The 15,741-nt window shown below is 36.7% G+C and overlaps 1 protein-coding gene across 3 annotated transcripts; it reads left to right on the top strand.

Moving 5' to 3' along the window:
• The first annotated feature begins 4,870 nt into the window (after nt 1–4,870).
• Nucleotides 4,871–9,593, top strand: LOC111783147. Of its 3 annotated transcripts, none has more exons than XM_023664048.1 (10): nt 4,871–5,013; nt 5,444–5,560; nt 6,159–6,253; nt 6,815–6,864; nt 7,731–7,797; nt 7,891–8,031; nt 8,107–8,603; nt 8,681–8,965; nt 9,032–9,088; nt 9,167–9,593. In XM_023664048.1, the coding sequence occupies exons 2-10, from the start codon at nt 5,547–5,549 to the stop codon at nt 9,356–9,358; spliced, it is 1,398 nt and encodes a 465-aa protein (XP_023519816.1). In that variant the 5' UTR covers nt 4,871–5,013; nt 5,444–5,546; the 3' UTR covers nt 9,359–9,593. The 3 variants fall into 3 exon arrangements, with proteins under 3 accessions (XP_023519816.1, XP_023519814.1, XP_023519815.1); XM_023664046.1 differs by having other exon boundaries at nt 6,061–6,253; XM_023664047.1 differs by having other exon boundaries at nt 4,874–5,013; nt 6,061–6,253; nt 9,170–9,593.
• The last annotated feature ends 6,148 nt before the right edge of the window (nt 9,594–15,741 follow it).

Genomic DNA, 15,741 nt, shown 5'->3' with positions numbered 1-15,741 from the left:
AGAGAGTACAGAGAATAGAAAAGTACATTTTCAAAGCTCTACCGGACCAGATATATATATGGTATAGTTTACTATATATAGCTTTACCAGATTTAGCCATCTACTATATATAGCTATTTACCATATATAGCTTTACCGGATATAGCTTTACCATATATAGCTTTACTATATATAGCTTTACTAAATATAGCTTTACCGAATATAACCGTTGACCAAGCTATAAATAAGTATCAGGCTCCATAGCCTAACAACAATCTCCCACTTCGAGACTGATACAGTCAACCAAGAATTTCATTCTCAATCGATACCATACCACTTGAGGCTTTGCACAACCTCAATGTTCCAACATCAACACAAAATGTTTGTTGGATTCCTTGTACCCTCTATCTTCTCCAAACACATCATCATCTTCCACTGACCTCCAAGTGAAATGGTATCTCCTTCTGTGTTTTGTCTTAGAATGATAGACTGGGTTCCTCACCAACTGCATGACACTCTAACTATCTACCTGATGAATCTTCTCACGCTGCTTCTTGCCTAATTCTTCTAGATAGTCTGTCATCCATATCATCTCCTTTCTAGCTTCAACTATTGCCACGTACTCAACCTCAGCAGATGAAAGAGCAACGCATTTTTGAAGCCTAGACATTCCATCATCCATGGCTTGCTCCCACTTGGTTGTATCCTCCAATTTTAGGGTATCATCAAGGGGCTTTCTTTCCCCTTCATCAGTCACCAACCGGTAGTGTAAAGAAGGTACATACCTATCTGGTACTCTGATGGCTCTGGATGATCTTTTCAACACCTGCTCAGGTGTCACTTGCTCCACTTCTGGTTCTTTAGCAACAGTCTCAGGAGTTTCTTGAATATCAGCTACAACATCTCTAGATGAATCTTTCAGCAACTCAACCTCAACTCCCACTTGCTTCACCTCTGGTTCATCAACAATAGTCTCAGGAGTTTCTTGAGTATCTGCTACAACATCACTAGGTGAATCTTTCAGCAACTCAACCTCAACTCTTACTTGCTTCACCTCTGGTTCCTCAGCAACCATCTCAGGAGTTTCTTGAGTATCTGCTGCAACATCACTTGGTGAATCTTTTAGCAACTCAACCTCACTCCCATTTGCTTCGTTATCCCGGTACTTTTCTTCAATTCTCTAACAGTCTTTGTGAAGCTAACTCGTTTCTGTTTGCTCATAATGCAGTTCTCACAAGGACTCATATTAAAGATTTCAGACCTTCTAAAACTCCTTCCGCAGCCAACATCTTCATCTTTTAATACTCATATGTCCAAGTCTATTGTGCCATAGATTTGAATTGGAAGCACTCTCAGCAACAACAACTATGTTCATACACCTAGCACCCTTCACAATCTTTCACAAACTCTTCCCAAACTTTGTTGTATAACCTATGCTATCCAACTGACCAATAGATATCAAGTTCTTCTTGAGACTAGGAATATATTTGACATCCTTTGACATCCACTGATTTTCTGCCAGAGTTTTTATGCAGACATTCTCTTTTCCTTCAATCTCCAAATCTTTGTTATCAGTAAGATACATCTTCTCGAAATTTCCAGACTTGAAATTTCTAAACAACTCTTTATTTAGAGATGATTGAAAAGATGCACCTGAATCCAAAATCCAGGATTCAATCGGACGGTCCACGCTAAGAATTAGAGTATCCCCAATGTCTTCTGCTGAATGTATAGAATCATCGTCATCCTCTGGTTTGTAATTCTGCTTTCTCTTTGCACACTCTATCCAAAAGTGACCTTTTTCTCCATAACTCCAACACTTTACGATTTGTTTGGAGATTTTTCTCGGTTCCTTGATTTTGATCGCCCATTGTTTGGGCCCTTTGATTTACTTCTTCTCCTTCGATCAACATTAAGAGCATTGCTTGATGAATCTCTAATTTTCCGTTTGCAAATACTTTCATTGAGAACTGCATCTCAAATTTTATCAAACTTCAGTTTATCAGATCATCTTGAACTGCTGATTGCGGCAACAATAGTATCCCACGACTCGGGTAAAGTTGACATCAAAATCAATGCTTTAATTTCATCCTCGAAATTAATTTCCACCGAACTCAGTTGACTTACAATCATATTGAATCTATTTATATGACTAGCAACAGATCCACCTTCAGACATTTGTAGATTGAACAGCTTTCGCATCAAATACACCTTGTTCATAGCCAACAGAGCTGACAGTTTCCTGTACATATTCGACAACGCCTTCAACAGATGTGACGTTGTCTTCTCCTTAATGATATTGAACACCACGTTTCTAAACAGTGTCAATCAAATCAAACCTAAGGCCTGATGATCCTTGAGCTTCCACTGCTCCGTGGTCATAGTATCCGGCTTCACCCCGAACAGGGTTCGTGAAGATCTTTCTGGTACTGATAATTTTCAATCTGCATGTTCTAGAAACCGAAATCGGATCCATCGAACTTTTCAATTTCAATCTTTGAAATTTTCATCTTCACAGATCGTGGTGAATTTCGCCTCGCTCTGATATCAGTTGTTAGGATCGCTCAACAACGCACACACTCGATCAAGCTGAACACAAAGAACAGGAGAGAGAAAATTCAAGGAGAAATATTGGCTAAAGGTTTTATTCATGACTTTAAGTATGTACAACAAGGGAGATATTGACTAAAGGTTTTATTCATGACTTTAAGTATGTACAACAAGGGAGAATACAAAGAAGAAAGGAAGTACATTTTGAGAGTAGGGTATATATATGGTTTCAATTTACTAAATATAGCTCCCAAAAATTTAAACCTACGTATAATCTAACAAATATATCTCTATCAAATCTTTACCAAATATATACCATATATATCTCTATCAGATCTTTACGAAATATCTTCCAAATATATCTCTACCAGATCTAGGCATCAGGCTCCATATCCCAACACTTTGTTGCCTGAATAGAAGAATGTATTGAGGCCTAGACAATGACCAATAGACGATTGTTCAAATGGTCCCAGAAATGTCTAAGGACTTAAGAGCTGCCCTTAGAGTGGTCAAGGTTGAAGTGATGAAGCTGAACATTAGACTAAACCTCATCATGAGATCGGTGAGGAACCAAACCTTGGTTGGGGGGTGCAATTTAATATAACAAAGTAAAGATCTCAAAGCCTAAGCCCTTTTGTGGAGTTCAAGATGCCAAGGCTCTAAAGAACTATATTTGACCTTGAACAGTACTTTCGAGGCACAAATACTGTGGTAAAAGAAGTGAAAATCACATTGGCATCAATATATCTAGTCAATGAGGCAAAGTTGTGGTGGAGATCTAGGTAAATAGGCATTCAAGATGGTTGATGTACTGTGGACACTTGGGAGAGCTTAAAACAAGAATTCGCTCATAGTTCTTCTTAGGGAATGTTGAGATAATAGTGAGAAGGAAGTTAAAGGAGTTGAGGCATACTAGGTATATCTAAGACTATGTTAAGCAGTTTTTTAGGTTTATGTTGGATATTCATAATATGTTCAAGAAAGATAAGGTTTTTAGGTTTGTTTAAGGGCGGAAGATGAGACCAAAGTCTATGAACAAAGAATTCAAGACCTTTTAAGGGCCTACACTACAACGGAACAACTGTTTGACCTTAGTAATGATCAACTCCAAGACATAAAGTAGAATCAGGCTTCTGCAAGTAGGGATAATATAAATTATCAACTTAGCTCCCCTAACGGTGAGAGAGGTGATAGACTCAAAGCTAGAGGAGGGGATGATGAATCCTTCTAATAGAGAGGTAGAACTCCATGGTGGAGACCTCACAATGAAAGTAGCCACAATTAGGGGTGTGCTTTCATATGTAAGGTGAAATCAAGCTTCTACAGGTGGAGGTTATAGAAATTGCTGACCCAACTCCCCCAAAGAAGGGTGAGTTGACAAACTTGAACCTCGAGGAGGGGATGATGAATCCTTCAAACGGTGAGATAGAACTCTAGGGTACAAACTTCACAACCAGAACAACCAAAGATAAGGACTATCACCCTGCTTCCTATGCAAAGAGGCCTACCGAGAATTTGAATGCCCAAGACGACATTCTATGTCTTCCAAGCCAAACTTGGAACAAATTTAGAAATTGAGCAATGGAGATAGAAGTATCGCTAATCGAGAGCATTGAAAACCCTCTCATGGGCCCTAAAGTACTTATCTCCTCTCCATAAGAGAGTCAAAGAGATAGAACAGTCAATGAAACGAGGACTTATGTATGTTGAGGCTTGAGTTAACCACAGAGCAACCAAGAACACTATTATTGATTTTGGAGCTACTCATGACAAAGACCGAAGCGAAACACTTGAACATCCTTTGACACCGAGGCACAGAAAGGATGAAAACCATCAATTTGGTAATCCTACCTAACTCAAAAGTGGCAAAGGGAATTCTAATCCAGATTAATGATTTTGATTGAGAAATACCTACTTCTTTTAATGTGCATGTGTCTATATAATTAGACATGAACATCAAGTTAGGAAGCTTGTTTGTTTTTTTGTGTTTTTTGTTCTAATAACATTATTTTAAACAAACTATGGTTGTTTTTAACTAATAATATTTTATAAATGGAAGGTTCTTTAACATATGAAATTACTTTAAATCATATATTTTCTTTGTGCAGAGAAGAATTAAAAAAAATAAAATAATAATAATAGATTTTTTAGAATCGGTGCCGCGCGCGTGGAATAAGGCGCGTGAGAAACCTGAAGCTTCACGCTTTACGAGTCAAAATGACTCGTGAATGACCGTAATCGTCAAGGCGGCAAAATGACGATGATTTGTCGCTTCCGGACTCCACTCTTTTCATTTCAATCCAACTTTTTTCAAACCTATTTCAAATCCGACACCTAAAAGTTCACCGCCCTGTTCACTTCCTCAGCTCCTCACTCGTTTTTCCCTCTTCTTCTTCACCGTTCATCGCCCTTTCCCTTTCCTCTCGCTTGTCCTTCCACTTTCCCTTTTGGGTCTTTCCTATTTTCTCTCCCAGGCATTGCAATGTAATGAATTTCTTCCTTGATTCTGTGAATTTTTTTTTACCCTTTTCCCTCTGTATGTGGATTTCAAGTTCGGTGTGTTTCAGAAATTGAGCTTTCCTTGATTTTTTCTTTTCCCCTTTTCTGGGGTTTGTACGTTTCTTTGATTTTTTGTTCTTCGTGCTTGTTTTCTGTACGTTTTCTTTTGTTTTTTGCATCTATTCTTTGTTGGGTGTTTATCTTCATTACTGAACTCTTGATGCAATCGTTGTGGTTGCTTATTTGGTCTGGTGGGTCAGTGCTGGTTTGAGCTAATGCTGCATGGAATTTCTTGATTGGCTTTGTGTCTTGCTTTGATTGTTGCATATGCTCATTCTGTGGGGTTTTGTGCTAATTGGTTCTCAATTGAGTTACATTGCGAGTTTGAAACATGGATTTTGTCCTTTATCTACAGGCGTAGCATTGGCTTGAAGGAAAGGCTTGTATTCACTACACAATGAGTGCGGCATCCAAGGAAACTATGATGACTTCCAATCAGGCTACCAAAATGTTTACTTATGAGTTTCCTGATGTATGCATGATTTACAATTCAGAAGAAAGTTCTTTAGTTCATAATTGTATTGATAGTTCTAACTTGCAAGTAAAGCTATGAAACTCGGTGGAGTTTGATGTTGTGTCGGGTCGGTGGAGTATTTGAATTATGAACTTTTCTTGGTAGTATGTTTAGAATGTTGTGTCGGGTCGGTGGAGTATGAACTAGTGGGGTCATTGTTGAAGGAAGCAACATGTTTAGAATGATGTTCTGCCAAGTTGCACCAATGTAGTTTAAGTTAAACTCTTGAATCATTACTTGGATTTAGCGTTTTCTTTTCGCTCTATGCTTGTAATTATGTTGAAGAAAGGGAGATGCATGATGAAATACATTTTTTTTAAGTGACGAAGTGATCATGATTGGATATGCTGTTACATTTGAACACTATCGTTTTTGGTGGGACAGTTTTATTGTTTTGACGGGAATTTGATGCTTTCGGTTCCTGTTATTCTGTTGACAACCTTTTTTTTTCCATCTAGGTTGACTCGGATTTATCTATTTTCCCTGTTCCTGAAGATGATGTCTTAGGGGTGGAACATTTCTTGGAACCTGAAATTAACAAATGCTTTTCTGGCAGTGTTCTAGATTTCAACACGTTCCACTCTCACAAGTGCTTAGGCATTGAACATTTTTCGTTCGCTGTTGATTTTGATCACATAAAGATCGATAGTGGTAATTATCTCATTGATTAATTAGTACCTATCTTCTTATTGCAGTTCGAGCTGTATGTTGATTCATTTGACTGTAAATGATCTTCAAATATTATATCGCCCATGATTTTCATTCCAACCAACACATCGGATTGATGGGTGTTGAAGCTTCTCTTGATTTTATGTTTTTTTCAATGATCTTCAAATCTGGATTCACTTGGAATACTTACTGACATTTTCATTGTTTATGTGTTTATCATTTGGTAGTGATGTCAACATGCTATTCATTCAAATTGGTATAATCATGTTTGTTTTAATCGGGAAATTTGGATTCTTTTGTCTATCGTTCACAATTTTTTACTTTTAGCCTTCCGGGTTGATTGGTTTAACCCCATGGTAGCCATCGACATAGGAATTAGATGATTAGAATATTATGATTGCCTTCGACTCGACATTGTAGGATCGTGTGGATATCCAATGTCCCCACCATCTACCATTGTTTTAGAACAAACCATAAATTACTATTACCCACGCACTGTTCTTCATTTACTTTCTTTTAATGAATTTAAAATCTCTGTTGCAGAATCATTGCATTCTAGCCTTACTTTAGAAGGAGAGAGAACCAAGCAAGAGGTACAATCTTACTGTTATGTATTTTAGCACGGTTGTTTCTTCATTTTTGTGAGATCCCACCACGGTTGGGGAGGAGAACGAAGCATTCTTTATAAGCATGTTGAAACCTCCCCCTAGCAAACGCGTTTTAAAAATCTAAGCCCGAAAGGGAAAACCCAAAGAGGACAATATTTGCTAGCGGTGGGATTGGGCTGTTACAAATGGTATTAGAGCTAGACATTAGGTGATGTGCCAACAAGGAGGTTGAGCCTGGAAGGGAGGGGGGTGGACATGAGGCGGTGTGCTAGCAAAGACGTTGGGCCCCGAAAGGGGGTGGATTGTGAGATCCCACATCGGTTGGGGAGGAGAACGAAGCATCCTTTATAAGGGTGTGGAAACCGCTCCCTAGCAGACGCATTTTAAAAATCTTGAGGAGAAGCCTAGGGAAAGGACAATATAGTTTAGAGGTATCCTTAATCCAAGTGTCATTGTGTAATGGAAAACGTATTGCCTTGCTGCTGACACCCACGTTCACTGTAGTAATAACCTTAATTTAAGTTCTTTTCCCCGTTAAATGCATATTGTGCTGCGTATTCTTGACGTTCGATAATTTGTAATTTTTCTGGTTTTACATGATTAGGTGTTCTGCTGTAGTTTGAAAATCTGGGTCATCTCTTCTATGCATTTTTTTTCTAAGAGTTTTCTCTACGAGCACTAATTAGGAGTCGGCATGCGTAACTCGGTGCTTATGTATTATACTTAGTTAAGGAATACTATGAAGCTAGGTTCGTCATACTGTTAGGATATCTTAGTTAAGGAATACGGTCTTGAATAGCTATAGCTTTGTAGGCTTCTTAATATCGTTGAAAATAATATCGTACTTCTAGGATCATGATGGAAAACTGCACGGAGCTGATGATGTGTGTTCTGGGAGTAACAAACTTCTAGGAACCGGTGAGACCGTCCGTAACGTGGTTTGCTACTGATTTGCTTTCGAATTGTATATAGTATTTTGATCAGACTCTGTCTCCTGTTTCCATTGTTCAGCGAACAGTCGAACCACAGATGATATCTTCAATCTGGCTCCTGGTTCATCCAATGCTTCTTTTCTAGGCAATGTGGATTTCGGTAGCTACTCGCAAGGCTTTTGTACGACGGACATTGGCGTTGACTTGTCTTTTACTGGAGGTCTGTTGCCAGAACCTGTATATAAATGGAGTTCATTAAGTAACATTCGGCTTAAAAGTAGTTTGACGATTGCAGGGCATAATGTGGCGTTTGATCAGAAGGAAGGCAAACTTATGATCTCATCTAGCACCGGGTCCTCGGGCTGTTCGGGTAGTGCTACTGCATGCTTGGATGACGAGAATATGTCAGACAACAGGCCTGTAAAGAGGAAGAGACTTTCAAGTTGCAGCTCGTCGAAAACAAATTCAGAACACAATGAATCTAGAATCGTTCTCTTTAACGAAGGTAGTCGAGGCGATACACTTGTTACCGAAAAGAGATTACGAAAGCCTCCCAGGAGATACAGTGAAGAGTCGGTCGAACAAAAATCAAGATCTAATAGCAAGAAAAGTGCTCCTAGAGCTTCCAAGGATAAGTCTCGACATTCCGAGTCTCACAAGCAGCAATGGCAGAAGAAACTTAAAGCAGCGCCAGTCGTTTATAAAGACAAATCATTCAATGGAGGTTGTATTCAGGTTCCGTTCGGTCTTCCAATCGAAGAAAGTCACTCGGCCAAAAAGATAATATGTTGGGTAAGAACCGTACCGTTCGATAAATTCATTTTTACCTATAACGATCAATTTAACTCACTGTCGTCCGTCCTAATCAGGAACCCGAGGAGATCAAGGAGAATAGAATATTATGCATAAAAGATAAAAACGACGTGGAGTCTTTCTCGGCTGAGTCCGAAGACGAGAACACTGAAGACGAATGTGCCACGAAAGTTTACAACGCTCAAAAAGGCAACAGTCGCCGTAAGCATCATATCTCGTGGACTCTTTCCGAGGTTATGAAGTTGATAGAAGGGGTTTCGGAGTACGGAGTCGGACGATGGACAGAAATAAAGAGGCTACAGTTTTCGTCGTCTTCGCATCGAACATCTGTGGATCTGAAGGTAAAACAAATCGATTTTAGATTGAGCTCTGGAACTGCTGGTTTCTTATTTCTTCACCAATTTCAGGACAAATGGAGAAATCTATTGAAGGCAAGTGACACACAGTTACAAAACAGAAGAAAGGTTGGATTTGGATTATTTTCATGGTTTGATTCTGTGAAGGGTTGTGTTTATAGTTAACGGTCGGTTCTATCTGAATAGCAGGTCGTTGTTGGTCGGAAGCAAACGTCGCAGCAAGTACCAGAGTCCGTTCTATGTCGGGTTCGGGAATTGGCAGCGATTTATCCGTATCCTAGGGAAAACAAATCGAAGAATTTATGCTCAGCCCCCTCAAGTTCATCCTTCAAATCTACTGCCAATAACATGCTTATATCTTTGCCCACAGTTATGTGAAGTTGAATAGAGATTCAGATTGGCTTTTTTACTTTTTCGTTTCTTTTTCGGTTTATTAGGATGACGACGACGACAACAACGACGTTAGAAATGTGAAAATCTTCCTTTACCCACTGACTTGTTTGGCAAACAGATTTAAAACCCGAACAGTTCGATCTCTATCTCTTTCTATGTTGCTGCAAACTCGAGCATTTCCTTTGGAAGCGATGGCTATACGATAGTTGATTTAAGCGTAGTTTTGAGGCTGTTGTATCTTTTAAAATAATTGTTCATAATGTGCTTGTAACGATCTTAAACTGTAACTTATGATCTCGACGTAAGCCATCATATGGGTGACTTTTAGTCCGGACAAAATTGGGTGTGTAGTATTTCCTTACACGACCTATATGTGCGAGTGTGGGTCTTTAGACGGTTCGCACCCCTCTAGACCCATCATAGTTTAGCTAGCTGTCCTTAGCGACGTTTAAAGGTTAACAGACTTCAAGCGTCATTATCAGACATGATCATAAATGGGGAAGTACCTCGATGTATATAAACACATAAAATGCATGAGGTTTTTATAGTTTTCATCATTAAATCATCTTTATAACATAATCCTATATATCGATCACACATTACTCTAACATGCACGCATTGAGTTTCATACATTCGTCATCATTGACATTAAATAGGGTTTGTCTTTGAAAACTCGTCGTCATAGTGCATTGTAACATTTAATACATGCACGTCATCTTATATATGGAACTTCATCATACTAAGTCATTTCATCATCATATGTTTCACATCATCTTGTTATCATTCATCATCATCATATAACATCATTGCATCATCATTTAATGTCATCATATCATGATATAACATCATCATATGATTATTTAACGTTATCATATCATCATATAACATCATCACATCATCATTAAACGTCATCACGTCATCATATAACATCATCATGTCATCATATAACGTCATCACATCATCATATTATAACATATAACATCATCACATCATCATTTAACGTCGTCACGTCATTATTTAACATCATAACTTTCTCATTTAACGCCATCACGTCATCATTTAACTTCATCACTTTTAAATGATAATGAGTATTTCTTTCTTAAATATAATCTTAACTTATTATTTTGGTATTTTATATTAATTCTACCTTTGCATGCGGCATACGTAAGGGCATATTAGTCATTGGGCTATTTCACACTGATGACACAAGTGAAGACTTTCATGGGCTTTTTTTCACGTTCTTCCTTTCGGTTTCGGGAGAGATCGAGAGGATTGAAATTTTTCTATTGATTGTCTTTATCCACGTCTTCAAAAAAAAAAAAAAAAAAAAACGAAAAAAAAAAAANGCACTTATTAGGTGCTCTATTTTATTTATTTATGCTCGAGAGCTATAACTTTTTGTAGCTTGATAAGAGATGTATGGATTCTTAAGAAGATAACAGTCCAAATGGTTTGTGATAAGCATATTTATCAACTGAGCTATGTTCGAATTGAGAATTTACAGAAATAACAGGATATGGATTTTAATTATTGGGTACTAGTAGGGCTGGTTCGCTCGTGACGGGATGAGGTAGGACCCGATAAGTTTTAGAACATCACGAACTTTTTTGTATGATGTCCTACCCAACAAAGTGACCCACAAAGGAAGGGCAATGCATTTTTCTTTATTTGGTTTCTTCAAACACATGAAGGGTCATGTGATTGAGTTCTACTGTTTATGTTATTTTTTCCAATCAATTTCCCCTATGCCATGTTTGTTGCTTACTTGCCCTTTGGCTATTCCCATTTTAGGCTCTATCTATGCTAACCTACACTCACTGTTACCTATGTCCCATCACTTTCACTTACGTGTCACTTCCTCATTCCGCTTTCTCCATTTCCCATCACCCCTTCTCCTCCCTCCATCTATCTCCCTTTTAATATTTATATATAATTATTATTTGAAATTTTTATTGATTTTTACGTACTAAATATGTAGAAAATGATTAAAGGAAGCTTTCTACCCTGATTATGGTACATGGTATCACAATCGTACTCCCTCAAAACGTTTATAAGTGATTGTGCGACACTCACTTCCAGTACCGAGTAAGTCAACCAACTCAAAATCGCGTTGCCTACGGCCGAACGACGTATATTCAAGCCTCTAGCCCTGTTTGAGAATAGGGTTTTTAGAAAACGGGAGTACAGAGATTTTTGAAATGCACAACGGCTTAGATAGCATATAACTCCGAGTAAGAAGAATTGACGACTAGTTGCATCATCTTATAGTACATTTTGAGACCTTTCAAGTCTACCAAACATAGACATGATTCTGTCGAAACGTCATACATTTAATAAATACAAAAGGAAGTTATATATCATGAAAGCGGTAAAAAGGAGTTTGACATGCAACGATATTAGCTAAACGAAGGTCATATATAGAAATTACATTTTTCATCTTCGATATTGTCTCGTTACATACATATATACATACGCACATAAATACTTAGTAAATAGTAAATAATATTTTTGAAATTATTATAGACGACATTATAATATTAAAAATTTAAATGTTATAAACTATGCCCTCATTTACAATGGTTATATCCTTTCAACATATTTTCTAAAGGGCTATTTTGGTAAAAAAAGAAAAGAAGACATAATAATGGCAGTTAGGTAATAAAAGTGAAAAGCGAAGGGTAAATAGAGGATGATAGAGACGTCCATAAATAAGGGTGAGAGAGAGGGTAGGAGTTAATAGGGACTGACGTGATTACGTCATCTTCCCAGGGCTTTCGTCATCTTGATTGTTCTTTTTGCTCAAATTTTAATTATTATTAATTTTCAACTAATTCAAATTTATTATTATTTTGAAATATATACTTTTGTTTACTCTATAATTATATATTTTTATTTAATTTTATATTACTTATTCTTCGTTTTAACTTTTGAGACATATATCGTAATAAAGTTTAATTAGATATTTAAAAATAAATAAATAGATATTTTAAAAAATAATGTTAATTTTATTAAAAATATTTTTTTTTTGAATAAATGACTAGAATAACTGGTCCGGCTCAAAATGATTAGGTTGGGTTAGATTTTGAACAATTTACCGCTCGAAAAATTGAGTTATCTCTAAAAAAATGTCCAAACCCAACTTACGAACATTCCTACCCGACCCTAAAAAAAATAATATAATAATGTACCTACTCGGGTTGGGGGGTTTTGTCCAAGTAGGTACCTGCCTTCCTTTTATATCTACAAATATCAGACAACCAAATCCCATTTAGATTTAAATGCCCTTTTCATTTATTTTTCTATTTTCTATTTTATTTTTATTTTCAGTTTTGAGATATTTTATGTCGCTTTAAATCCTAAATTTTTTTTAAAAATGTAAGCTAGTCAACGATTATTTTTATTTGATACATTAATTTATAGTAATCACGTAAATGACGATTAAATTTTAATTTATTTAAGAACTTGAAGCTAAATTTAACTCAATTAGTTTTTTTTTTTAATAATTAAAAATACACCAACTATATATAATAATAATAATAATAATAATAATGGTAGTCAATTAGAAAGGTTTGTGGTCAACGAGGAATTAAGAAAGTTTTGAGGAGCTAACTTCCATTTTGTCTTTGATGAGGTGGAGGAATTTGAAGGCTACGCGAATGTAGGGGACGATTAAAACTGCTGTATCATTTGATCGCCACGTGGCCTTGTGATTTATCCTACCAAATAATAATAATAATAATAATAATAATAAAATCATTTTTTTCTTTTTGGTGGGCGTCTGATGGAAGCAGAATCCATGGACCACGTGGGTCACCCAGGTAGGAGAGACAGACGGTGGACAGCCCCAAAATTGCATAGCGCCTCCCGACTCTGATTGGACTGTCACCCAGTATGGTTCAAATGTCTATGCCTGTTATTTTCCACGCTTCTTCCTAGCCCTCTGATCTAAATCTAATGGTCTATGATTCAATGCTGTTGTGGGGACCACCTTCTCCTTTTCCTTTTCTTTTTTTTCTTTTTTCTTTTTTGGTTTTATCCAATTGGCGGATAAATGTAGACTTCGTCCTTCACCCTTGGACTCACCACTCACCCTGTACTTTCTCACCTATTACATCAATCATTGAGGGGTTTGCATGGTAGGTCGGGTTAGGTTGAAGGACTTTTTTTTTTAACCAATTGGTTGGATTGATAATTCAACCTTACCCAACTTTCTATTTTCGGGTTGGGTTCAAGTTGTTCCAAACTGAGAAGAAACAAGAAGGGAAGAAAAAACTAAGTTGTAGTACAAATGTTTGTGAAATAAACATAAAATCCCAAGCTAATATGATTACAAAACTACAAAATGAGAGTTAAAAGAAAATTCAAACTTGACGTGACAATATCCTACTTCTAACGTTACCTTCACCATTTTAAGCTTGAAAGATTCCTTTTTAGTGTGACATTTAGTAAGAGAATGAATGGTACATGAATGAACTAAAGCCACATCTCCATGAGAACGATCCTAAGAATAGAATGTGACTAAGAAAGATTTAAAGGAATTGAAAGTAACATTTGAGATAGGATATCAACAAGGTGCACCTTCCTTTGAGGTGGCTCAATCATAGGAACTTTATGGTTAAGCATATTTTGGTTGAAACAATTCTAGGTTGGGTGACCTCCTGAAAATTTTCCTATGATACATGTGAGCGAAGACAAAATATGCTCGAAAAACTTGTGTTGGTCTGTGAAGTAAGTAACCACGAAAAACTTGTGTTGGTCTGTGAAGTAAGTAACCACGAAAAACTTGTGTTGGTCTGTGAAGTAAGTAACCACGAAAAACTTGTGTTGGTCTGTGAAGTAAGTAACCACGAAAAACTTGTGTTGGTCTGTGAAGTAAGTAACCACGAAAAACTTGTGTTGGTCTGTGAAGTAAGTAACCACGAAAAACTTGTGTTGGTCTGTGAAGTAAGTAACCACGAAAAACTTGTGTTGGTCTGTGAAGTAAGTAACCACGAAAAACTTGTGTTGGTCTGTGAAGTAAGTAACCACGAAAAACTTGTGTTGGTCTGTGAAGTAAGTAACCACGAAAAACTTGTGTTGGTCTGTGAAGTAAGTAACCACGAAAAACTTGTGTTGGTCTGTGAAGTAAGTAACCTAACCATGTTGCAGGAAAATGTTAGGACCATAAAGCGAGAAGTAAGTAACCACTCTTAAAAGCGAGAAGTAAGTAACCACTCTTAAAAGCGAGAAGTAAGTAACCACTCTTAAAAGCGAGAAGTAAGTAACCACTCTTAAAAGCGAGAAGTAAGTAACCACTCTTAAAAGCGAGAAGTAAGTAACCACTCTTAAAAGCGAGAAGTAAGTAACCACTCTTAAAAGCGAGAAGTAAGTAACCACTCTTAAAAGCGAGAAGTAAGTAACCACTCTTAAAAGCGAGAAGTAAGTAACCACTCTTAAAAGCGAGAAGTAAGTAACCACTCTTAAAAGCGAGAAGTAAGTAACCACTCTTAAAAGCGAGAAGTAAGTAACCACTCTTAAAAGCGAGAAGTAAGTAACCACTCTTAAAAGCGAGAAGTAAGTAACCACTCTGAAAAGCGAGAAGTAAGTGTAACCTGACCATGTTGCAGGAAAATGTTAGGACCATCTGTATCAAATCTAGTGTATGGATTGTTACAAACCGTATGAGAGTGGTATCTCTCCCAATAAGATATGGTTCATAGAAGAACCAATGCAAAAGCTAATGAACATGTGACACTAGAGTAAAGGAGGGATATGTAAATGAACCTGAACCTCATCGACATGAATTTATTTATGTATTTATTCAATTTATCGTCACTAAAATAGCTAACAAACATACACTATCACAACTTTGCATCAAACTTATTATTTAATTTAAATTAATGAAGAATATCGTAAATATTTAAATTTAATTTCCCAAAAAGGAAAAAAAAAAAAAAGAATAATCCCAAACTTCAAATCGAAAATGGCATTTTAGTAAATAACCGAACAAGCAGTGGCATTTATTGTGACCGTCAGACGACTCGTGTGAGGACCAACCCTGCAAACTTTTTGGGCGCACGTATACGTATACTCATCGCCACATATTCATAATATATATATATATATTAAATTATACATTTTATTTCTCAATTAATAATTTAATTCTAATTTTTTTTAACTTTAAAGTTCCAATTTATTTTTAAAAATTTTGAATCAAAACTTAAAGAAATTATTAAATACTTTTCAAAATTCCGACTTATAATTTAATCGATTCATATTTTATTTTGCCGTTAAATTTAACGGCCGATTCCACGCTTTTTGAAACGCCTTTCAAAAAACCGTTACCCGCGCTCTTATATCGTTAAATCCTTGACGTCGAGATTTCTGCT

This window comes from Cucurbita pepo, chromosome LG20, assembly GCF_002806865.2.
Source record: "Cucurbita pepo subsp. pepo cultivar mu-cu-16 chromosome LG20, ASM280686v2, whole genome shotgun sequence".
NCBI lineage: Eukaryota > Viridiplantae > Streptophyta > Magnoliopsida > Cucurbitales > Cucurbitaceae > Cucurbita > Cucurbita pepo.
This window is presented reverse-complemented; position numbering and strand designations above follow the sequence as displayed.

Excerpts from the sequence above, each read along its gene's own strand:
- LOC111783147 (XM_023664046.1), top strand. The coding sequence starts at position 5,486 with ATGAGTGCGGCATCCAAGGAAACTATGATGACTTCCAATCAGGCTACC. Across the intron at positions 5,561-6,060 it reads TTACTTATGAGTTTCCTGAT|GTTGACTCGGATTTATCTAT; the intron begins GTATGCATGATT and ends TTTTCCATCTAG. Across the intron at positions 8,032-8,106 it reads TGACTTGTCTTTTACTGGAG|GGCATAATGTGGCGTTTGAT; the intron begins GTCTGTTGCCAG and ends TGACGATTGCAG.